Source organism: Lingula anatina, chromosome 5 (genome assembly GCF_051362555.1).
Source record: "Lingula anatina isolate TDL-2025a chromosome 5, LinAna3.0, whole genome shotgun sequence".
Lineage (NCBI taxonomy): Eukaryota > Metazoa > Brachiopoda > Lingulata > Lingulida > Lingulidae > Lingula > Lingula anatina.
This window is the reverse complement of record NC_141771.1, coordinates 22,468,623-22,492,891: the sequence shown is the minus strand read 5'-3', so window position 1 is coordinate 22,492,891 and position 24,269 is coordinate 22,468,623. Positions and strand designations below refer to the sequence as shown.

General features: G+C 38.7%; 4 protein-coding genes across 8 annotated transcripts; 3 read left to right on the top strand and 1 right to left on the bottom strand.

Annotated features, from left to right (window-relative positions):
- Nucleotides 1–251: 251 nt before the first annotated feature.
- On the top strand, nucleotides 252–5,778 carry LOC106179674 (uncharacterized). Its single transcript, XM_013563402.2, has 8 exons — nucleotides 252–527; nucleotides 859–905; nucleotides 1,017–1,063; nucleotides 1,510–1,629; nucleotides 3,689–3,847; nucleotides 4,194–4,312; nucleotides 4,726–4,966; nucleotides 5,534–5,778. Exons 1-8 carry the CDS (start codon nucleotides 384–386, stop codon nucleotides 5,566–5,568), a joined length of 912 nt encoding a protein of 303 aa, XP_013418856.2. The 5' UTR covers nucleotides 252–383; the 3' UTR covers nucleotides 5,569–5,778.
- A 1,159-nt stretch (nucleotides 5,779–6,937) lies between these two features.
- On the top strand, nucleotides 6,938–12,306 carry LOC106171785 (uncharacterized). The gene is made up of 3 exons (XM_013552254.2): nucleotides 6,938–8,057; nucleotides 9,251–9,281; nucleotides 10,747–12,306. Exons 1-3 carry the CDS (start codon nucleotides 7,719–7,721, stop codon nucleotides 10,875–10,877), a joined length of 501 nt encoding a protein of 166 aa, XP_013407708.2. The 5' UTR covers nucleotides 6,938–7,718; the 3' UTR covers nucleotides 10,878–12,306.
- A 223-nt stretch (nucleotides 12,307–12,529) lies between these two features.
- LOC147761897 (N-acetylneuraminylgalactosylglucosyl-glucoside beta-1,4-N- acetylgalactosaminyltransferase 2-like) lies at nucleotides 12,530–17,547 on the bottom strand. Of its 5 annotated transcripts, none has more exons than XM_087013831.1 (4): nucleotides 17,471–17,547; nucleotides 14,801–15,362; nucleotides 14,175–14,263; nucleotides 12,530–13,931 (listed from the first exon to the last, which is right to left on the bottom strand). In XM_087013831.1, the coding sequence occupies exons 2-4, from the start codon at nucleotides 14,812–14,814 to the stop codon at nucleotides 12,763–12,765; spliced, it is 1,272 nt and encodes a 423-aa protein (XP_086869957.1). In that variant the 5' UTR covers nucleotides 14,815–15,362; nucleotides 17,471–17,547; the 3' UTR covers nucleotides 12,530–12,762. The 5 variants fall into 5 exon arrangements, with proteins under 5 accessions (XP_086869957.1, XP_086869959.1, XP_086869960.1 ...); XM_087013833.1 differs by lacking the exon at nucleotides 17,471–17,547 and adding an exon at nucleotides 16,828–17,013; XM_087013834.1 differs by lacking the exon at nucleotides 17,471–17,547 and adding an exon at nucleotides 16,018–16,416 and having other exon boundaries at nucleotides 12,530–13,928.
- Nucleotides 17,548–20,547: 3,000 nt separating this feature from the next.
- LOC106179682 (uncharacterized) lies at nucleotides 20,548–24,013 on the top strand. The gene is made up of 6 exons (XM_013563411.3): nucleotides 20,548–20,707; nucleotides 21,085–21,284; nucleotides 21,814–21,960; nucleotides 22,133–22,246; nucleotides 22,600–22,753; nucleotides 23,134–24,013. The coding sequence occupies exons 2-6, from the start codon at nucleotides 21,087–21,089 to the stop codon at nucleotides 23,916–23,918; spliced, it is 1,398 nt and encodes a 465-aa protein (XP_013418865.2). The 5' UTR covers nucleotides 20,548–20,707; nucleotides 21,085–21,086; the 3' UTR covers nucleotides 23,919–24,013.
- Nucleotides 24,014–24,269: the final 256 nt, after the last annotated feature.

The following is a 24,269-nucleotide window of genomic DNA, read 5'->3' as shown; positions in this document are numbered from 1 at the left end:
GACCCTTATTCCCGTATTACTGTGGATCGATCTATCTTCGAGGGGATTCTCGCTACATTGCAATCAGCTCAAACGGGTTAGATGTCTGTCGAGGCTACTGAAGCCGCTAGGAGGTAATTAATGATCGTCCAGCAGCTTCAGTAGGCGTGCTAGACATCTAAGCCGCTTAAGCCGACAGCAATTAAGCGAGAAATCCCTCAGAGATGGATCCTGTTACATCGATCAAGGTATGGGAACCAAGTTTAAGTTTTCTCCATTCCCCTTAGGTGGTCGTTCTACTTGCTGTCCAATGGCAAGTGTCTGCGCTCTTAGGTGACGCCGAGAGTCATGCGTTTGGATGGTTGGTCAATAACGCATGGGACAGGTTGAGATCGGCAGCGAATATGCCCTCTGCTACACGTGCAACGAGTAAGCCTCCTACTACTAGAGCAGCGAGGAAGCCTACTACCTCTAGAGCAGCGAGGAAGCCTACTACTTCTACTACTAGTGACGGGGGCTGTCAGTGTTCCTGTCCAGCTGATGATAAGGTGAACTGATATCTTAGTTTAAATCTTACTTTAAAGTTGCTGAGGAACAAAAATGATGGATGTGGCACGAGTTGGAGAAGGAGATAAGGTTTTGGTTCTTTGCCTTTGAGATTGCGCGCTTGTTTTATAACGAAAGACTTCATTAATATCTAAATACTTGCTTTACAAAAGTGAATGTTTGTTTGTTTGGTTGATTTTTTCTATATAAAAATTGCCTATTTTAGATATAAATGATGACAATGAATTCAGTGAAGTACATTATGGTCATAATAAAGACAAGACCACAATGTGTATTGCCACGTAAATGTATGTGACACTTGTTGTTTTACAGGTTTGGCTCTTTGCTAGTGGAGAAGGCCCTAACTTTGCTGAATATGTGTGAGTACTGTACAGCAATTTTAATTATGTCATAAATGAATTACTGTATATCTCCATTTGTTTATCACTTTCGAAAACATGATGAAAATAAATAATTTTCATTTCGTCCAGAGAGGGTTCTGTTCTCAAGGGATTCAATGTCGATATTGTGGAAAAAGGTAAGTTGTTTTCAAGTCGGATTTCAAATACTTCACACACTTGTATCTCAGTAACCGAATAACTAACACCCCATTTCCATAGATTAGATCGACCTACTTTGGATCGACCTAACTCCCTGGGGGTTCGCGCTGAATAGCTGTCTGCCGGGCGGACACGAAAGTTAATTGCCCCTTACGGCTTGTAGTGGGCGGGGACGGACACTTAAGGGGGATTATCTGACGGTAGTCTGGTGAGACTCCCCGCAGTGATAGATCGATCTAAAGTTGTGGGAATAGACCCTAATAAATCTTCTTCAAAAACAGATTTGAATATAAGCTTCCAACATGACGAATCGCCAAACAGCACATGATAACATTTGGAAAACTCGTCACGTTTCAAATGCATCACAGTTTCCATGTAAACTTTTATTGCTGTGTTAATGTCAGTTAATCTGTTCTAATTACAGTCTGTGCCATAGCTGGGAAGAAATGCAAGGTTGTCTTGACGGAGTACTCCGAGTGTGTGTCCAACCAAGAATTTATAACTTTTTGGTCAGGCCCAGCAGGACACGACCGAGCAGGACGGGGTAAGTGTGGACTCCTCTAGCACTTGATTATGTCTGACAATACGGGAAAGATATATTCCATCTGCCCGACCATTCTCTTGGTTAACTACTGAATAAAAATTGTTACAATTAGATAGGTTGTTATAACTCCTTTGTAACAGTACTGAGCATAATTTGAGCAATAAAAATGCCCTGCTGGGGTGATGTAACAGGGGCGGATCCAGAAATATTTCCTGACAGTCTTCCATATTATATTTGGTTATCCATTTTCCATTTTTGACCGTCTTCCGACAGAAAAAATTAGATACCCTTCTGTTCAATGTAAACTTGAAAATCTGACCGTCTTCCGGAAGACCCAGAAGACGGCCTAAATCCGCCCCTGTGTAATTACACATTTTATAACGCATTTAATATCAGTGATACATTATTATTGAAGCATTGTATTAGCTAGCCCAGAAATAACTTGTCAAGTTACGCGGGTTACTGCTTGCATGTCCACTACTCAGCTTAGTCAGTGTACAAGTAAGCCCTTTATTCCTCCCTACCAAGGCAAGGCAGTGTAGCTATAAAAAAAAGTCTATTAGTCTTCCTCATAGACGTTTTGCCGTAAGTGGAGGATTCCATGGCCAGAAATGCGCAGCATTCACGCGATACGCGAGGGCGCTACAGTAGGGCTTCACGTGACTCAACTAGCCAATCACAGCACAACAATGGCATCGCACACAGACTGTGATAAGTGCTCAGCCCATTGTCAAGTAGTGTTAGTTCATGGTAACAAGCGCCTGACATGTGCAGAGAAGTTTATTGTAATATATATTGTTCTTATTGTTACATTATTAAATCTAACTCTGTATCCAAGTAGTAACTATACTGTACCAAGTCAGGTACTGATGATGTGCAGAGGTCATATATTCCAGAATAAGCCATTACCACTAATTTATAACTTTAATTTTGTTTAATATGTTATTCATGAAAGAGTTCATGAAATATTATTTTAATTTGTTAAATCGTGATCTTATTCTTTTTATATTCAAATAATTGAATAATGTCGGTAAAATTGGTCTTCCACTTCTTATTTGCATTTTTCCTTTACTACAAGATTTTTTTGGAACAGTTGCAGCATTAAAATTTAAAATAAATAGCAATCTTAAAGAGAATTGTGCATTATTATTAAATGATGATAGGAATTTTGGATTAAGAGATTAGTTAAGGCTTCATTCACATGGAATGTCTATTTTCTAAATTCTATTTTCTATTCGCGGTATGTCTTATGATCGCGGTCTGTGCCCTGAATATCCCGCGGCGTAATTACTGGCAGCGCGAGCCAGTTACTATAAGTTACTATAAGTTACTATAAGTAACTGGCTCACGCTGCCAGTAATTACGCCGCGGGATATTCAGGGCACAGACCGTGATCATAAGATAGCGCGAATAGAAAATAGATTTTTAGAAAATAGACATTCCATGTGAACGAAGCCTAATACTGAGTAGTGATATTGTCAGTCAATTTATGTAGAATCTGATAATATGATTGAAAATACTGTTTGAAGTCTTGGCCTTGCACTGGGCAGTTTCACATTTGTGCCAAGTGCTTTTTTTTTTTTTACTCCATTGTACAGTGGTAAAATTTATTCAATTGCCATCAAAGTTTTTAATCAGACTCTGTATGGTGCTGCTATCTGCTGGTGCTATCGGCAACGAATTAGTATGCCTTTGTTTCTGAGTGAATCTACCGTCTAAAATCACTATTTCTGAAAATATGTGCGTTTTAATGAGGGTAGGCTAGGCAATACACGGCAAACTTCTAAGAAAGTGTGTACAACAGATTTAAAAAAAAACCCTAGCGATATTTGGTCAGGAGTTGCTTGAAGCATAGCACAGCGTTGCTGTCTATCGGCATCAGGCCGTTAGTTTGTCAATTATCACGAATTACCCACGAATCGCGAACCCATTCATTTTCCTATGGCAATCTAGCAACTCATTAAAAGTGCACGAATGCGCAGTGGGCTAAGCGTGACGTCATGCAGTGCATTTCTGGAGATGTGTGACTTCAAAATGTCTCCATCTTGATACTTTTTAGGTCTGAGTGCAGGCTGGTTTGACGCGTGTATTTCATGGGGTCTAACAACCTATCGGAAGAACATTTTCGATTTTACCAAGCCGTTCTATCCCTCGCTCCTGGGTCTCTTTGTGCATCCAGATAGTCCAGATATCAACATCCTTCATGAAAATCTGATAGGTACGAAGACTTATAGCTCATTTTCCGTTTTCCGTTATGCGAAGGAAATCCTTTCTCTTAAATTAAACTTTGTAATTCATGGCATTTATTCAAGGATGAATAAAGTAGGGCCGTTAGCCTGAACCAAAAAGCTGCGTTAGTTAAATACTTCACGTGCCTATTTACAAATTGACATGTTAATGATGCAGAGCATTAGCAGTTTATGTCATTTCCTTGAAAAGATTCAAATTGGTCCAACGCGCCGCTAGAAATTGTAGACTGTTTCAAAGTGGTACCGACCTCTTAAATAAAAAGTCTTTAAAATTCATTCCATTATTGCAATTCATTTCTACGATCTGTGTTTTAGTGTTTGTAAAAGGGTGGTATGCGAGTCCTGATTGTCTTAGAAGTCAGGGACAGACTAGATTCGGCACCATGTGGGCTAGAGATGCAGCCGAGGCTCGGGCTATGGTCTTGAACAGAACGGTAGGTTCACAGATAGAAAATAATAATAATAATAATAATAATAATAATAATATTAATAATAAAAATAATAATAGTTATTAATAAGACCCTTTTCCCATACCTAAGTAGATTTAGCAGGATCGAGGAGATTCTCCTTAAATTTCTTTTAGCTTAAGCGGCCTAAATTTCTGAAACGTCTACTGAAGCTAATAACGACAGTTTAGTACCCCCTATCTGATTCAGTATGGGTCGATCCTGGTTGATCTATCAAGGCATGGGAATTGGGTCCAAGGCAATATTATTGAAAAATCGGCAAAATTACTTTATGAATTTCGACATGGATTTTCTCTAAATTTGCCATGAGTAAAAGCAAAAGCCTTCTATACAAGCAATGGTTAAAGTTACTTCAAATGATGAAAAATTCCACATTTTAGGCTGACGGATTTTACTATAGCTATAACCCCTACGACGTCTTTACTAAGGGTTTGAAGAAACTTAGCGTTGCATCAGACGCCACTCGTTGTGCCAATGGAACAGGAATCTTAGTCAAAAAAGACTCTCCTCTTCCCATATGGTGGAACAAAGCGTTTGAAAGCTTCCAGGCATCAGGGGGATACCGCGCCCTGTGCGCCAAACATCAGGTGGAGGGACGCCAGATGTATGAATATTACACTGGTATGTGAGAGCATTCACAACAAAGATGATCTGTGGACTAACTCGTTCGCGTATCACATATAACTCGCTCTTGAGAAAGGATTCTTGATTCCCCCGCTCGCCGCCCCAGCAGGGGTCAGAGCAATTAAGTCTCGGCATGCTTTCAGGTGGCACCAAATTTGATCCGCGTATCTGTTATTCTGCAGATCATCTTGTTCTGAATGCGCCTTGTGTGTTCTTGTAAACACAGCAACATATAATTTAACACAAGACGTTTTCAAAATTATAAATCAATTTGATATATAGGGAATGGTTAATAGGATGGGCAATGGGCAATAAACAGCGAGGAAGTATTTGACGTAGCTGTAGCACCTGTAAAAGTTCTGTAGGGTTTTTGGTGTTTGTTTTTTAATCTAATCCGAAAAATATATACTTAACTTTATTTTTTTCTTAGCCAAGGCAAATGTTGAATTGTAATTTAACCAGGAAACCAATATATATCTTGATGCAAATGAATCCAAAACTCTTTAAAAATTGTCAACAGGTAAGAAAAGACCGTTCAAATCAACTCTTCCACTTTCCTTCCAGGCAAAACTCCCCACATAGATGTTTGCTTCACGTAGACAGAAGGCTGGACAGCAATTCTGGGAAAACCGAACACTTACCGTTATATAGACAAATATGGATCACATGTAGAACACCTCCGGTGAAGATACAAAACTAACCATAGATCCAGACAATTCAATTACTTACATTTGTTCTTCTGACTGTGTACATTTGTTTCATAGAAATAGACAATTGAAGTTGTGGAAAATAAATACGCTTGTTTCTTAGAGGGGTAAATATATGTAAACCCATAATGGGAAAAACTGACAGAGTATAAATTAAACACGCTTGCTACAGAGAGGGATGAATATGCATAAATCCATAACGCTGAAAATATGATACAAAATTAATTACATGTATGTAAATAGTAAATTTAAGTGCTCATCCACGTATAAATGCACCATATGCTTTCAGAAAAAAACCGATAGCTATTTTTCAGAATACAAATCACTAACTCATAGGATGACTAGATGCTCTTTGTCGATTCCAACGGACGAACTACACATATAAACACACCTGTTACAGTTCATGTTGCGCTGTCACTTCATACCTCAAAGTTCAAGTTTTGCAAACTTCCAAACCGATAGATGGAGCTAGAAGCAAAGCATATAAGTCTCTTGTTAAAAAAAAAACAACTCGAACAGAAACTTTGACATAATTTAAAGAAAGCAAATGTGAGAGTATCCCACTGTATTTTCATCTAAAAATGATTTTGGCTCTATAGTTTTTGCGAGTACAGTTAAGCTATTATGACGTTGACCTGCTATTTATCATGATTTCTGGCAGGTCACCAAGACCTGACATTTCTGATATGTGATTCAAATCACACACACATAAACAATTAAGTGTTTAACGTATTGAGTTAAGTTAAAGTGTTTTTGTGACAGCTTTATCTAAGATGTGTGCCCGGTAGAGCGATTTGAAGTAGACATCAGCTAAATACCGGTCTCTGTTCTTCACGCATTGCTTATTGTTCGATACCATTAGGTATCTTATCTTTTTGTCGCCAATCTGTCATTTTGTGTCTAAATTGACTTCGTGTGAACTATTCATATCTCAAACGTTACTGGTCTTCTGTTCTTGCAGGCGTTCTTTTTGTATGATGAGAGGGGAGACATGCAACGCGTCAAAAAAAGCCGAGAAACAGCATGCAATTTATCAATGAAAAAAACAATGATAACTAAATATACATTTATACTGCAACCTGTCCATCCATCTCAAATTGCTCAAGAAAACGTGGGAAGATTTTACCCGCTACTGCTACCATGTGACAGCGGTATATGTAGCTAGCAATTTAACAAACACAAGAAATATCGTCGTTGTACTTTGAGGTAATTCCAAAAGTCTAATTAGATAATTGTTTCCTTCTCTTTTGGCAAGGGTTTTCAGTTGGATTGGTCATTATTTTGGAAAAGGGGAAAGGACGGGTCCCATCTTCTTCCATTGACCTCCAGTACCGACCAGTGGGTAACTCACAATAACAGGACATTACATTAAAATCTGGTTGAGATTGGCCATCTTAATAATAGCCGTGATTTAGATTGTTAATCTACGACAGCACCTTAAAGTCGAATTCTGTCAACAAACTATACATAAACCGTAGCTGTGAGTCAAATTTCCCAGCAAAATGTCTCTTGTGACATCAGAACAAGCGTACGATCAATTATCTGGTATTCTTCAACTCCAATTTCCTTCATTACGTCTTCTTTAGAAGAACTAACATCTATAAGGTGTTTACAAGAAGGGCATCTGATGGCATCAGCCAGTGTGTACCATACCGCTAATGGATATGACAGGTTATACAGCAATTCAATCCATGGTAACGGGAGAACGTACAATGATCGCCACCTGCACTGACTAATGACACATTATTCAATAAACTGCACGTGAAGGGACGCCGCGTCTCAATGACAGGACAAGGAGGTGTCTTTTCACAGCGTTCGAAACCTCGTGTTGACCTTTGATGACTGGGGAAGCAAACACTCTGTACAGTTTACTCCAAATTAGATGACAAGTAGAGTCCGATTTGACGGCCTTTACTAGTAGCCCAGTATCTATACGATGTCCGCGTTATGGTGTACTGTTAAAAGGCCATCAAAACATTATCAAAACAAGCAAAACTGAGCAGCTGATGCATTTCGTGGCAGAAAACTAACGACTAAAAGCCATGTTTTCATTTATCCTGGTGTTCCTTTTTGCGGCAGTTTGCCAACTGAATTCGGTTCAACCAGCATATCGCACTGTTGTAATGACCAGAATGGATAACATTGGCGGCGTCAATACTGTCAACCGCATCTTAAGAGGAGGGGACGACCTGGACCGCACTCAAGTCAAGAGCGTCCGAGAATGCACCGTTAAATGTTTGGCGGAGAATAGATGCAAGTCGTTCAATTACAAAGTAAACTCCGCCACAGCCACCACACAATGTCAGCTTAACTCGGTAGCCATCAGTGAAGGCGGGAGTTCGGTTCTTGTACCCAGAGATGGCTATGTATATTATGAAAAGGTAGTGTAATGAACCATGTTTCTGTGAAAGTTTTCGATGTATCATGTAAACTGATAAAATGATAATGAAGAAAATAATGGTCGACTTGCGCACATGCCCCTCGGACGTTGTGTGCATGACCGTTGAAGTGAGTCCGTGTGTCAACTAGGTAGTTTCTTTGAAAATCATTTGCGTGTTTTTTTTCTTTTCTTTATTTATTATTATTATTATTATCATTATTATTATTATTATTATTATTATTATTATTATTTATTTTTTGTTGTTAAAGCCCTCTTTTTTCGAGAGCTGGATGATTGATTGGCTGACGTGCAAAGCAAAATGTTTTTTTTTTACCTTCGAAATTTCAACACATTTCTAAAGTAAACAAGGTGTACCCTAACCAATAATATGAAAAAAAATCTTTTCATCCATCATCGAGTTTGAATTTTTATGTATACCATCATTAATAAAAGCCTTCAACATCTGTCTCCATTGTGTTTTCATAGTGGACATCTGTGTTAAGACTAATCGATTATCCATGGACTTTGCTTAGTGTATTGAGCATGGACTTTGCTTAGTGTATTGAGACGGTACTTACAGATTGGCCTTTTTTGTGGAATGACCCTAAAAACAGCTTTAAGGCCTACAAGTATATGTCCAATTGCTTAAATCCTAACAAGTAAAAATCGCCTGTACTTATATGGTCATTTCACGACTCTGTGGTTTCATGAACCGTTGTTGGCATTTAAAAAGATTGCCACAGGCATGAAAAGCGCGTTATACATGGAATAAGAAAAAATGTTGTTTTTTCTCGAATTTATCGCTGATCACCATGGTATGTTATCGATAATCCATACACCTGTTTTTGATATATATATATATATATATATATATATATATATATATATATATATATATATATATATGAGATTCTAGTTTGATAGTCATTCTCGTAAAGTAAAAAGAGCCTTAAACTATTTTCTCTCTTGATTTTGGGAGTTTTGATCTCAAAACTGCTTTTTATCGATGGTTTTGTACAATGTAAATTGTATACCTTGGAAATAAAGGGCGATTTTCTTTTTTTTTTTTTTTTTTTTTTTTTGAAGATCAAACGCGCACGTTAAGCCTTTGAGACATCACTACATGCACATGCAGCATGGCATTCACATGAAGTGGCTGAATATGTGGTTAACAATGATCCATTAACATTTCAGGTCACGAAAGAAGAGGATCCGCTTCATTCGTGTGAGTTTTTGTTTAGAAAACATTACTGTCGTGTGCTTGTCCCAACAAAGAATTTTGAACCGAAACTTGATCTTATCTTTCACAATGAAAACCTTGCTACATTTCAACGTATTCCCATAAATGTTCGTTTGAAATAGAGTATAACTACTTGTTGGTAAGGGACTAAGGCAATGTATTTCTGTTCATAAAACAGGCAGGAAATTTTAGTTGTGTGAACCGCTACTGATTTATATTGGGTGAGATTTGAAATGTTGACCATAACCAGCAATAGCAACGCATACAAATTACTGCTACGAGTTTTTAATACACCTACCCCCCCCCCAAAAAAAATAATAATAATAATTATAATAATAACCCAAAAATTACTCAGACAGGCAAAAAAGGCCTAATACTGCATTTTATTCAAATTAATCTTGACTACCTTGTAGGTTACCTCTGTTTCTTATGGGAAGAAATCGAATTGAAAGCATATAATAAAACGCACTAGTGGTAGTTATCCTACTCAAAACTACACAATTGGTCAAAAAATGGTTGTCCCACCATGAATTTCACGTGTTTTTGTTTACAAAGAATCACCTCAGAGCTGTGAACTATTTTAAATAGTGATTTTACTGCGGACACCAAATCTTAATCGTCTCACTGGACAGAAAGTAGAAAACACCCGTAACGATATCCGTATTTTATACCATTAATTCAAATTAAGAGCATGCGTCCGCTCAAATCTGATGTTCCACAGTGATTTTCACAGAGATAAAAGATGTTCATGTTAAAAAGGGCAGTTCCAACTTTCATTAATTTTACACAAAATTAGCATCAACATGTGTGCATAAAGTCCCCTTGTCTAACAATCTGACTCTACCTCGTACTACAATTACTTCTTGTAGGCAGCACGGTATTTCTTCAACAAGGGTAACAATCCTGTTTCGTGGAAAATTGTCCCTTTCGTCCTAAAAGCTTAACAGAATTGGTCTAGATTGCACATTTCGATTCACGCGACAGGTGTCCAATGGGGTTAATAAAAAAAGCACAAAATGGCTGTTCTGTTCTCACAGCATTGCGTTTCTGCAACAAATCACCATACGAGAACTGTGAGCAAGAGTGTCCTCACTCTGAAGCTTGTAGTTATCTTTGAAGTCACCTCTTCCACGTGGTCTGTGATGAATGTTGAAAATGTTTAAGTATACTACCCTAATGGCGTTGTGTTCTAAAAGGAACTATATATACCAAAATCATGGCCATGGAAGGCTCTCCAAACGCAGATGCTTCTTCAAAGTTAATGGTAATTTTCCGTATTTTACGTCTAACGTAGATTCATTTCTTAAGTATAAAATGTAATTTAAGATATCTTTTATCTCAATCCGTTACTTCAGTACTTATGTCTGATTATGTATCTAGAGAAGGTCCGGTTTGGGCCACGGATACTAACCGCGGCGTTTGTACTGAACTCCCTTTTTGTGTTTCATAGCTGCGTCTAGCGTCACGACAGTCCCCATCACAGCAACGACTAGAAGGAGTTTGACTGAGAATGACGATGACGACGACGATGATGATGATGATGATGATAGTGATGATGATAATGAGAGAGATGATGACTGAGACAAGTGAAAACAATGCTGGATTTGATGGCGGATCCCGGGCACAGCTGACACGCCGTACCCTGCTATTATAGCTTCTTAGCTACTCTACCACATAAGCCGCCAATCTCTGTTCCGTGTACATACTGTATTACAGTAATATGATCGCTGCGAAACAAAAAACCTATATGTATGCCTCAATAGCCTTGAAACTCCGATGAGACACTGAGTGGGCTATCCGGTTGGGTCACGTGTCCTAGCACCTTTGAAGGGGGCGCCACTTGAGGGATCACGTAGCCTCCCATGTTGAGATATACCCCACCCATAATATTTTTTTTTTTAATCTTTTTATCACCTCCGACAATGGAGGAGGTTAAGTTTTCGTTTCCGTTTGTTTGTCTGGTGAGAGCATTATGCAAAAAGTAAAGGGATTTTGATCCAAGTTTTGGTGGCCTAAGGAAGCAATTGTTAGATATGGATGATGATCCATAAACTGAGTAATAATTTAAGAAGTTAGTAATATTAGAAATTAATTATGTACATATTTAATGAACCTTTTCGGGATGGGTCACAAATGGGCTAATTTCATGAAATTTTAATGATAAGTCAAAAATGGACAAAGGAAGAAATGATAGGATTTTGGTGATGATCCATTGATTAATTAAGTGATAAATTAATTAGTGAGTTAAATTATTCATGAGTTTTGTACAAATGTTGATGTCACGATTGATCACAAATGGCCCAAGGAATGATTGATTTGATTTTGGTGATGATTTATTGATAAATTCATTAATTAATTAAAATTTCAGCATATGTCACAAATGGGCCAATCTGATGAAATATAGGTCACGTATGAACAAAGGAAGAAAAGATAAGATTTTGGAGATGATTCATTTCCTCATCCATTAATTATGCACAGATTTTGATGAAATGTTCAGAATGGGTCACAAATGGGCCAAGCCAAGGAAAAGATTATTGGATTTTGGCTATGATGTTTAATTATTATTTAATTATTTGTCTTGACAGAGGTTGAGCTCTCTGGGTGCTTTTGTAGTTTATTTATTATTTTGTTAAAATCTAAATTTAAATGCATTAAACAGTTACAATACCTTTCAATGTTTAGAACTTGTTCGAAGACTTACCTCCAAATATAAAAAAGATTTCTTAAGAAAGGAAACGGAGAAGCAACTTAGTGTTGGATAATTTTCCATTGATACACAAAAAGAAGCAAAGGATGAAGTAAACCATGACGACCCTGACGCTAGTACTTACAGACTTTATGACGGATAATCACAAGAGCCTTATTGTTGCTTGGCATCCTCTGCATGTACTGGTACATTCTAGATGTGATTCAATAAAGCAATACAAAAAGATTGCGGATTCTCTACTTCGGATTCTCACATCCAAATAAGTTGTACAAGTGGGTTACAGTGGGAAATGCTGTAATGAAGGATGACAGAGAGGTCAAAGGTCATATGTAATATGGCAGCAACGTTCGATCGTTAACATTACGTCTGATTGCACTCGACATGTTGCATCATTCAGTTTATTTCAGTAAAAATGACAGACACGTGATTTAACTCGTTAACGCATAACCGCTGCTTCTTTTAAGTCATATTAAATAAAAAAAGACATGACTGCATAAGGGAAAAACGGTTATAGTATAAACAGACATTTGGATTGATCTCACTTTTATTTATTTCATGGGGCTAACAGTATACCACACACAGAAAAATATTTATTGAGTAAAAAAAAAAACGTATCACGTTATTGGTTATCACGAAACGATTTCAAAAGACATTCATAAGAATGTGGTTTCCATGATCTTTGGTGATACAGCTACGCCACCTCGTGGAGCAGTGTCACGCTGCATTTGGCAACCATTGAGTTAGCACGTGGACTTTAAATCATCCCGCCTTCCTGCATTTAAACGTAAGATACTCCATCTTGGAATCACATCTCCTCCAGCCTCTGAGGCCCCATTTGTTGACCACTATGGGCCTGTATTTTTCCCTTATTAACTTCGCCGCGTTATTGCGTAGGTCTAAATTATATGGATCATGCATCACGGTTACGTCATTACAGACGGCGACTTTGTAGCCGTATTTTCTCAGCCTTAGGAGGAAATCTCTGTGCTCCCCCACCATGAGCTGGTTATCCCAGCCACCGGCTTGGAGTATGCCCTCAGTACGTGCCAGGAAGAAGTTGAATACAAAGTCGACCACATAACACTGGGGAAAGCACCGTACGGGTTCATATGCGGTGTATGGGTACTCGTTCAGCATGCCATGGTCCTGCCCTTCCATCTGGTGCACCCTGAAAATCCCGTTTATTGCAGGTTCGCGGACGCCATATTTATCGTTAATAAACCCCCCTACCACCATTATATTGCTTCGATCTAGAATCTCTTTCATTTTCTGGATGTTTGTTTCGGGCAAGAATATAAAATCGTCGTCCAGAAGAAGAAAATATTTTGTCTGCACTTGGCTAAGACCAGCATTTCTACCGCGTGAGATTCCTATGTCACCCGGCATCCGGAAGTAGTAGATCAAGTCCCCGGATCTTGTGACGTATTTCCTCCAACGCACTTCATCCTGTCGAGAAGTCTCGTTGTCTGATAAGAGATTTGGCAGCCTGTCATCAACTACCAAAATTTTCAAACCAGGGTAGAATTTGTGTATGCTGTCAATTAGACGCATGGTAAGGTTTAACCGATGCGCCGTTTTGACGACCACTGTGACAGAATCGTTTAAACTTAGCACGGGTTTCACTGGCTTTGCGTACACTTTACTCGGTACCCTGTCCCTGTTCAGTTGACACGCTGCTATCTTACAGTTAGGAGGCTCGGAATGGTAGTAGCCGACTATGGCGAAACTTGCATTCTGTTCTGGCTCGCCTTTGCAGGACGTATCCGTGCCTTGTTTCTTTGGCAATGTAAGAGGTGTGTAGGGTTCAACCGGATGTCCCAGAATTTTTAGCACGTGGTGTGATTTTGATCGTCTTCTAGTTTTATTTTTTGTTGGTCGATTACTGTCTTCGACTGTACGACTCTTTTCATTTTCATCTGAAATCACTGCTGCAAGGAAGAGCATTAAATTATTTTTTAATTCTAGATCACCATCTTGTTAATGCAGTTAATGATATCGTTCATTAAAACCCTCATCCATGCGAATCTTCTTATCAAAACTGCCCGAAATCAGTGCCTTTTAGGTATAAATCCGCCATGTTTTACAAATATTTCCCAAATGCCACATACCCAATATGACTCGTTTGAGAGAGAGAGAGAGAGAGAGAGAGAGAGAGAGATACGATTATATACCTGGGACATTGAAATTGGTATTAAAACTGTAGTAATATATGACAAATATCCCACACGATGCTAGCAAGAGCACAATACCCAGGTCTCTTCTGAAATGAGAAAAAAATCACACCTTTAGTATTTCCCATCTACAGGTAGATATGTAGTGCATAGGGGTGCAGTAAGATCACCTGACCTATCATGTATATGGTGGAAAGTGCACAGCGACAACGACGCCGACAGACGCAGGCCACGGCTGTTTGTACAAATACATGTACATGTATATACTGTGTCTGTACATAAAAAAATCGACCATCTAATATGACCCAAGGCAAACATCAGAGTCACTTACTCGACTGTCTAGTCTTAGGTAGCTAGGGACCAAGTATTGTGCGACCGCGTGGGAAAACAACACTGATTCCGTGTCACGTTCTAATACCAACTTTCAAAACAGGCTACATGACTTTCGTGTTATTTTTAATATTACTCAATATTATAAGTGAACTTTTAAAAATCGCTCTGAAATTTTCTTAATTACCAGTCACCAATTTGAAAGAACTAACAGCTGAAAATATCGCTCCCTTTGTCAAACTTTCTTTATTACCAGTACTTATTAAAATCATTTTATATAAATATCAACAACTTACCTCACCCTCCGCATATTGCAGATTGATTTACAACACTGTTAAAGTATCGAGATCACACACTTGATGTAGGTCCTTCATGGGAGTTCACGCAACCGTTTTCAGGCACAATTCATGGAATTACATGCATTTGTCTCCGTATAATGTAACCAAGTACCAACTCTTGCACTTGTATAACCACGCCGTGTGACACTTTTTTAACTTCTCAGCTGATGCGATGCAATGGGCCTATATCAGTCCTGTAATATCTTACGTCTGTTGATTACTAGTGGCTAGAAGAAAGGGATGTTTCTTCGTCCCTTCAGCAGTGTATGTACCCTAGTACTTCCTGACTGAAGGGTCATAAGATGTTGCTGTTTTCTTTATTTTAAAATAGATATTGATTTTAGAGCTGGTGTATCGTCACAGCAGTGAATGTTTTGTCCAAATTGTACTGAATGTCTCCCACATCATGTATCTGACATTAAGTCGACCATTTCACGTCTATGGGCGGTGAGACATCACGTGGATGCGGCCGAGGGTAGCCTATATACCTCTCTCTCTGGTGCTGTCCTGTTGTGTGTATCTGAAATGATAGCAAGGGCTACTGTTACCTTCTGTGAAGGTGGATAAGTGGAATACATTAGGCCGGTTTTGAGAGATAGCGCGAGCTGATGTCATGACATCCCACCAAATTTTGGAGGGCAGACTGCGAGATTCACCCTCCCCCCCCCCCTCACCCCAGTAGAAAGGACTTGCTTTACACACAACAAAAGCAACATGTATCACATATTTGAAAAAAATTACCACCCGACTGGCTTCGTCGCTGATAACAAATGAAAAACTCGTTCTCTCTCTCTCTCTCTCTCTCTCTCTCTCTCACACACACACACACACACACACACCTATATACGCACACAGAGGCACGTACAAGTAACAGTGTATCATAACACACACGCATATCAGTCATATTTCATGCACCTCTACCTTACTCGCTCGTCCATACGTACTAAGAAAAGAACGCACGCCCTTACATTTATACATGCAAACACACACACACACACACACACACACACACATTCAAACACAGTATACAAGGCACCCATACACATTCACACACGTGCGCACACACACACACGACAGGAACTACGTTCATTTTTACAAAGTGCAGTACATTCTAGCCAACGATCGATATACAAATATCTCCATATCCTCGATCGTACACAGCTGTCGCCAGCTACCTTGTACATCTTTTCGAGCCTTATCTCCGTCCTCTTCTGTATCAATATCTCAGGTAGTCAAACTCCCACGTCGCTAGATCTCCCTTCGTCATATCAAAGGGTGTTGCTTGAATACATTTGTGCACAAGGACGTTTTCTTCAATGTTGTTCAACATGCACTAACAGAAGTTTCACTTACTAACTCTGTGGTCGTCACATGCAACTTGCCCGCTATCCTCCCATCATTCTACTGTGTAAGCTAGAAGCCTATATTAGAAGAAAACATCGTGTATGTTGACCGGACCAAAATCTGATCTGGTTACATAATACACCCAGCTTCTATTATGTACATGGTGCTGTATTGTGCATTACCTACATATGTGCGCTTCCGATCAATGCATACTTTGCCTTAGAATACAACACAATACTGGGCCTGACACAGTCCGCTTTACTGTGGACCTTGTTAACAGCTTAAAATCTACAGCTATGAAGCAGTTTTGTCGAGAAGAAAACTAAATATTGATGAATTGTTTGATTTTAAGGTAGAGAAAATGTAGGAATATTTATAAACGTAAAACGCTTGCTCTCTCACTGGCTATATGTAATGTCGGCACCCAGACGTAGTAAACCCTTGAAGCTAATCGGCAACAAAACTCGACTCTAACTGAACACTGGGTTATATATACCCCAGAGCAACAGCTTGTACAATAATACTCGTTCACGTTCACAAATATAACAAAAGCAAGGATTATACATTATGATATGATAGACTCCCATGTCAAATGTTGGGACTGCAGGGCATAGTGAACCACGCCCCCCCCCCCCCCTTACCTTGGGAGGTAGTCTCTTTCTCTCCTTTCTCCCTTCCGAAATAGTAAAACAAGCCGACTTATACAAAACCAGGCAACACTGACCATCATGACCTCAAGCATAGCTTCAATTGTCCCACGCAATATTATGTAAAGGAACAGGGAGTCAGGAGAGATGGATAACCACCCTGCCCCCAAGTTCACGGATATGCCAGCGCTGAATATTGACTGACCAGGCCTCCCACTTACAATATTATACAGTGAGAATATGTTTAAAATTTAAATACTTTTCATGTACATGTACTTCTGCGTCGTCTCTGTATACAAAGAGAAAATTCACTGGTGTGCACTAATTAGCAAATACAAATATTGTGAATTTACAGTACAACAATACGAACGAACAACACGAACAAGTACGACAATAGATCTAAACACTGTTAATGTAAAAATTTTTCTACCTTTTCTTTGTTGCCTTTCTCTTGTGTACAACCTACTCGAAGATACACCTATTTATAGAATCCTATAAGCAAGATCATGTTAGTGTATTATTTGGTTCTGTATAGTGAGCTGCTTTTTAATGACAACTCATTCGGACTGTCTAAGGCAGAGATTAGGTCCTCCGATAAAAATAAAATAAATAATTTTCACTTACTATAAACACCTACCTAGAGCCAGACAGCAAAACGCCCCTCAACATGTCTTTCTATACAGCTCAATATGTCACATACAAATCCCGTATATTTCACAAATTAAGGTTATGTCTTGAAATATTTAACGACCAGCACGAATATTTCTAGGTTGATGTTAAAACATTCATGATGTCATTCCAGATCCTTTTGTAGCAGTTTTGCAAACAGCAATGATTTGCTCATTTACTTTGAACTTGTAAAATTTATTTGAAATGGGTAACTAATTCTTATTATAGATATTTCAAATCAAAGTTGCCCTTTCCTTATTTAATCGACCTACACTTACTGCAAGTCTTACCCGTCAAATAAGCAAAGCAATTGCTGTGTATCACATGTCCATATCTGAATGGCGATCGTTTTTGCTTTAACGCCTTTGATAATAAAATGTTAATACTCAACTAATTTATTATTATTATTATTATTTTTTTATTATTATTATTATTATTTTTTTTTTTTTTTGAAAAGTGACTAGGGTGATCTGATAGGTATTTCAGAGGAGTATTGCCACAAATTTCTAAAATTCAAGCGACTACAATGCAAATAGCTTACCTTGAATACTCGTGACTATGCAGTCAATTGATTGTGACTTCAACGTTGGATGTAGCATAGTGTTTTTTTTTCTCTATTTTCGACAGATAACAGAAGGAGTGTGTTTAATAATAGATCTTCGTGTTGTCTGAGATCATTGCGATAGGTGTTCCAGATGTCATTGCAATTCGCAATTTCACAACACATTCAGGCATCTCCCCATCTAGACCTGTCTTCTCTGTTGCAATTGCGTTATCTACAGGGGCTGGCTTACGACGTGACACCAGTTCGAAAACTAATCTAAATTTCCAGATCATACTAAGGGACAATTTTGTGCTAAGACAAATCAAATGTAATTCAAATAAGACAAATATTGTCCCTGTTTTATAACAGGAAATATACGGCTTATTTTTCAGACAGTTACTGACTTAAGTTACGCGGACAATTGTGGATGTACTGGTATCTCATCATAATGTCGACCTAATTATTGGTCTTAAAAATTGGAGCAATTATCAGGAGAGAATACTGTTGAGCAACTGACCCCTATATTGCAGCATTGACCACTATTTACATGTATCTATTCAGCACTTGTTGTACATTGGTTTTAGGGCCGTGGAAGCAAGATGAATGCCCCCGCCCCTCCAACCCCCCGACAACTTCAGTGTGACTGTCCCAAGAAAACGACCTTTGCAGAGTAGTGATTCTATATACGTTCTTGCTACATCGATGAAACGCAATGCACTTGGTGAATAAATGAAATATTTAAAATTCAAGAAATGTATCGTAGGGTTTTATTTGTTTATAAATTACTAGAGTGGGCGTTTCGAATATTTCATTATCTTACCCAATAATTTCTGCATTCCTACACCATAATTGGGCAAATGAAAAAATGAGCTACTTTATCAAAAATAGCACAAAAATGCTACAGAAATGTTGAAAACCTCAAAATGAGAAAATATAGCAATAAAATATCCATTTTGTGGTGGGGGTGACCTGTCACGGTATTAATGCCATATATTTATTTCACAAATATTTTGGACTATAAAAATCAAAGTTGCGACAATGTCATATTTAATGACCAGTAAAAAGACGATTTCTACCATCAAATTCAGCCACCGTCTTCGGAAATGTCAATGCCTTTAAATAAAACTTTAATTCTAAATACTTAAATGATTGTACACGCGTTAATTTATTTCCGCCTTCCGTCTTGCCATTCCAACAGTTTCCCTCAATGAGCCCTTGCACGCGAAGACCAACAATGGCGCCATTGAAAATTCATCACGCCTCTCTAACCCTAGTGTCACGATGACTGTCGGGGAAATACATATTCCTCCACTAAGTGCGTTGTGTTGTGTTGATGGTCTCATACACGGCACGATGGCGTCCAATCACGTCCAATCTCGACCAATCACGCGGGACTCGGTTTGAGGGTACAGAGGAGTGGGTTGAAAATGGTCATTGTTGCTGGTTACGCTCTGGTCTAGAGAAAAACTGGTCGTGTCCTACCGTAATTACAATCAACAGTTACGCTGATCCAAGACCAATTGTCTAAACTGTCTTATTTACAGGATGGAATATCTCTCTGGATGGGCCTTGTTTGAATGTTTATCAACTTACATTAATTGTGTGAGGGAACTTGCATACAAACAACACTGCCACGCAGTGCCGCACACACTAATACGTGTACGCGCGCACACACACATACACGCACACACACTCACAGGCACAAGCCCCCCCCCCCATACACGCACACGAACATAGGACACGTAATCTTATACACTCACGTACAAATACAAGCGCTGTCGAATGTAGCTACACTCTGAACGCATGTACATGTATACTGTACATAAACAATCACACACACACACACACACACACACACACACACACACGTACACACACACACACGTACACAAACACAGGCATCCTGCTACACCCAAAAACAATGATATATATTTTTCGTATATATCTCATATGAAATTTGATTTGAATAATACCTTTAAATATTTTAAATTCTTCAGCTACCATACCACTTTCACTTCCTTTTATCGTACCATGCACATGAAAACCCTTATAAGATGATTTGACATTTATTATAAAGTAAAGCATAATTATCCAGAGCTCTTCAGTCCGTGTTATTTGCATTTTATACAGAAATGTTACGATATTATGAACTTCAGTAATATGCACTAGATTCCTCCTTGTCCCTACAGTTAAAGTAGTAAAAGTGCATAGTCTGTATGAGACTGCGTGTGTTTTTACCAGGAAGACCGGAAAAGCTCACGTTTAGCCTTTTCATATAAATTACCTTATCAAAAACAGTTTGATGTACCTTAGATCTATTATAGACTTTATTTCTTGATAGATTTTATAACGCATTCTTTTACGGCCCTCATCGCGTATCGTGCCCCCCTTTCCTGTCCTCAGTTTTTCCAAACTATTACTCATAGATTTAGATGCCCGATGATGCGACAGCCGCTGCTTGGCCTAACAGGGCCAGTATAGTTCATTTCCGTGTTTAGTGTATGATTATCTGGGAAGTAAAAACATGGAATTAGTAAGCAGGGGTTCTTTATTGTCTGGGTGGATGGTATATATAGCCCGGACACAGAGATCTGGAGCTAGGATTGGGCTGGGGAGCACTGGAGAGTACTTGTGTGCAGCCGAAGTGATCACGGACTTCAAGTAAGTTTTTGTTTAGTTTGCTGGTCATTTCTTTTTAAGCACATGCAATGTGTGTATTTGTGCGTGAGCAAATGTGCGTAAATGCGATTGTGACAGTCATCAATTGAAGAAAAATTATTGGACATTTTAGTGATTTTCCTATCATCAATATGCACCCTACCTAAAACCTAAAATTTCTAATTTTACTCAGTTGTATTAAAATTCCCCATGTTTAATGCAGCTCAAAGACTGAAACTAAAAATCGGGCATATTTGTCATGATTCAGTGAACAATTTTGACAACGGTTTGCCTTGGTATAAAGAAACAATTTGAAAATTCAAGAAAATTCAACCATGCTGTTTAAATCACCATATAAACTTTTCTATTTTTTTCCACAGCTATGGAAGGGGTAGGTTCCTTTCCTCAGAAAGGGGAAATTCCGATAATAGCCGAGACAAAGACGATCCGTCGTCGGTCTAACCAGGGATGTAGGCTAGCTGGCCTGATTGTGACAGTTGCGCTCGTCCTTGCAATGGTTGTGACAGGCGCAATCTTCACTCTCCACTTCAGTCACTCAGCAACGGTGGATACCCTGAAGGTAAATATAATATTATTCATCATATATTTCATATGTATTAATATGTATGAACAATCTGATAAATATATATACATATATATTTCATAATCGTTTATAAGTAAATTATATATTTTAATTTGTTATTACAAATTATTTGAACTCTTTTAAAAGCATTTCCTGCACTACAAAATATGTCTACGTATTAAATTGTGCGTGAGCAAACGTGTGTAAATGCAAAAGCCAAAAATCATTCAGGAATACTGCAGATAGACACTTGATTCCTTATAAACATGATTTAACATTGGGGGGATGGACACAAATTTGACCACAGTAATCTCGCTGCAACATCTTAATACGTTTAAATACCCGGTTAAGGTACAAAATATTATTTTCTGCGACCCTTTTGTGTTTTCTCCATAATGAGGGGAATAAGGGTGGCTGAATATTGATTTTAGTTAAAAGAAAAAGTGCAGAAGTTACCCAAACCCCACCCCATACCACCATCCCCCAAAGAAGTGAGAAATCACCCAGAATTTTAATTTTATTCCAGGAATTTTCTCTTCGCGTCAGGGAAGGCGATCGTATCGTGGAGGAGAAAGTTGAGATCAGCACCACAAAAAAGTTGGAAAAGGTCCATGCACCTCCGGTCCCGGAGAGAAACCAAAGAGCAATGACACTCCTCCATGATTATAACCTGGTACGTATACATATAGGACAGCAGGGGCGGGACTAGAGATATTTTCTGACAGTCTTTTAAATTATCTTCATTGAACCATGCTTCATTTTGACCGTCTTCCGCAAAATAAAATGTCTTTATACTAAAAAATACGAGAATTGCGTTGGCCTGATGACCGATATTTTTTTTACAGAAAAAGACGGCGATTCGTTTCGCAGACGATGACGCTTGCTACATTCGCGACATGAAACCGCAGACGACAAGTGTAATTTTGGAGGAAGTAAAGGACAGATTGGAAAACACAAAGGTTGGTATTTACACGAAAAACTGTACTCATTTTCATTGATACTATATTTTCTTCCTAATTTTTAAACAACCTAGTATCGGATAGAGGACACTGACCCACAAAAGAGATACTTAACAAGATATTTCAATATTAAAGGCCATGAATAACAAAGGTTGTTCTCCGTCTTATACTCCATTTTCATAATTGACACATTATACAAAGATGGTGCTAATACAACACAAAAATGACCACAATTGTTTTGTAAAACTTGTAAAGACACTACAGCACGCACGCTGCAAGACCGTCTGTCACGAGAAAAGTGTAGTGTAGCAGTATAATTATAGCTATTATTATTTATTATTTATATTTCCCAGGGGGAGCCACCAGTGGTGTCCGCCGTGTATAATGAATATTTTGTCGCTCTTGATGTCCCTGTGGTAGATGACAATCTCAGTGAAGCTGTGATGGAATTTTGCGGCAACCGCAGAATACAATTATTATCAAGGATACCTCAAGAAAATAGCACAGGTAAGTCGAATATTTGGTCAGTGATGGTGAGTTATATAGGGAGTCAATTTTAGGTCGCATTATTTGCTCTCTCTCTCTCTCTCTCTCTCTCTCTCTCTCACACACACACACACACACACACACACACAGTCAGAGAGAGAGAGAGAGAGAGAGAGAGAGAGATGGGTGCTCACATGCTCAGTTTCTTATATTAGTCCATTCACTTGCAATTATCCAGTTATATCTGGAAGTAAATAATAAACTTCAGAATTCTAAATTCTTGTAATGTTTTAGTTTTCTATGACATGCGGACTTTTACTAGTAAAAGCAGTTGGAATGATTCATGCTTATTTTCTTTTCTTATCTGAGCTTAGCCTATTGTATTCTTTGTTCCGTTTTAGTTGAAGAAGACCAAGAAGACGTAGTTAAAAGTCGTGAGCGCCGTCAGTTGCTGGGGTTTCCCCCTCGAGGACTGCCTCATATGCCACCCCCTCACGGTCCTTTCCCACCATTCGGAGTCCGAAATCCTTACGGTCCCCCTAGGCCAGTCCATCCCTTCCAGAGAGGTCTTCCAATGCCAAACCCTTACCGACCACCTGTCCCAGGTGTATTCCCAGGCATGCCCGGTTTTGTTGTTCCTCCTCCTGGGATCCCTTACGGACATCGCCTCCCTTCCGGTCCTGTTGGATCTGCAAAACCAGGGAAAGGGGACAAAAAGGACGGCAAGGGTATTCTTCCCAAGAAACCAAAGAAAAATAAAGGAGGGAAAGAAAAAAAGGACCCTTACGTTCCCCTTGATCCAGGACACGTAGTTGGAATTGGTCCAGTCGACCCTTACGTTCCTCTTCCTCCAAAAGACCCAGAGCTCAAACCCGGCAAAAAGGGGAAAGGGGACAAGAAGAACAAGGACAAGAAAAACAAGAAGGACAAGAAGAATAAGAAGAAAAAGAAGAACAAAAAGAATGGCAATAAGAAGTGTTTCAAACAGAAAGCGTGCAAACTGAAGGAGGGGTGTGAAGTAAAAACTGAGAAATATTGCGCTCAGTACGATCTCGGACACCGGGGGCCATGGGGTTTCTTTTTCGGCATTCCTCGACAAATCGGCAATCCAACTTGTATTAAGTGGGATTTCAGAGAGGTTAAAGACTGCGTCAATGTTAAGGAATGTGAAAAGCTCTGTACATAGAGATTGGTTCTTATTATGGTGTCTTTATAATATCGTGGACATTTTTTTTTAATTTGCCGAAAAAAAATTAAATAAAAAAACGTATTGTACGTGTACTTTGGGCCCTATTTAATTCAGTTTGCCTCTTCTCTGTAAACGAAGAAGGCAAGGTTGTTTAACGCAAGTTAGATATCAATACGATATTTATGCATAAATTCCTATAGTATTTTAGAACGTTTACTTGAGTTTAACGGCGCATTTACACATAGATTCATTCTGGCTAGATCTCGCTGAATATCTTTCTCTGCTGGATCAATTCAAATATCTATTATAGAAAGGCATCCATGTCAGGTATAAATTTAATCACCTGTC

Bases quoted from the DNA above. Each gene is read 5' to 3' on its own strand.
- LOC106179674 (XM_013563402.2), top strand. From the start codon at position 384: ATGCCCTCTGCTACACGTGCAACGAGTAAGCCTCCTACTACTAGAGCA. The intron at 1,630-3,688 runs GTAAGTGTGGAC...GATACTTTTTAG, and splicing joins ACACGACCGAGCAGGACGGG to GTCTGAGTGCAGGCTGGTTT. The intron at 4,967-5,533 runs GTATGTGAGAGC...CTTTCCTTCCAG, and splicing joins GATGTATGAATATTACACTG to GCAAAACTCCCCACATAGAT.
- LOC106171785 (XM_013552254.2), top strand. From the start codon at position 7,719: ATGTTTTCATTTATCCTGGTGTTCCTTTTTGCGGCAGTTTGCCAACTG. The intron at 8,058-9,250 runs GTAGTGTAATGA...TTAACATTTCAG, and splicing joins GCTATGTATATTATGAAAAG to GTCACGAAAGAAGAGGATCC. The intron at 9,282-10,746 runs GTGAGTTTTTGT...TGTGTTTCATAG, and splicing joins AGAGGATCCGCTTCATTCGT to CTGCGTCTAGCGTCACGACA.
- LOC147761897 (XM_087013831.1), bottom strand. The intron at 13,932-14,174 runs GTATATAATCGT...TCTTCCTTGCAG, and splicing joins TACCAATTTCAATGTCCCAG to CAGTGATTTCAGATGAAAAT.
- LOC106179682 (XM_013563411.3), top strand. From the start codon at position 21,087: ATGGAAGGGGTAGGTTCCTTTCCTCAGAAAGGGGAAATTCCGATAATA. The intron at 21,285-21,813 runs GTAAATATAATA...ATTTTATTCCAG, and splicing joins CAACGGTGGATACCCTGAAG to GAATTTTCTCTTCGCGTCAG. The intron at 22,247-22,599 runs GTTGGTATTTAC...TATATTTCCCAG, and splicing joins ACAGATTGGAAAACACAAAG to GGGGAGCCACCAGTGGTGTC.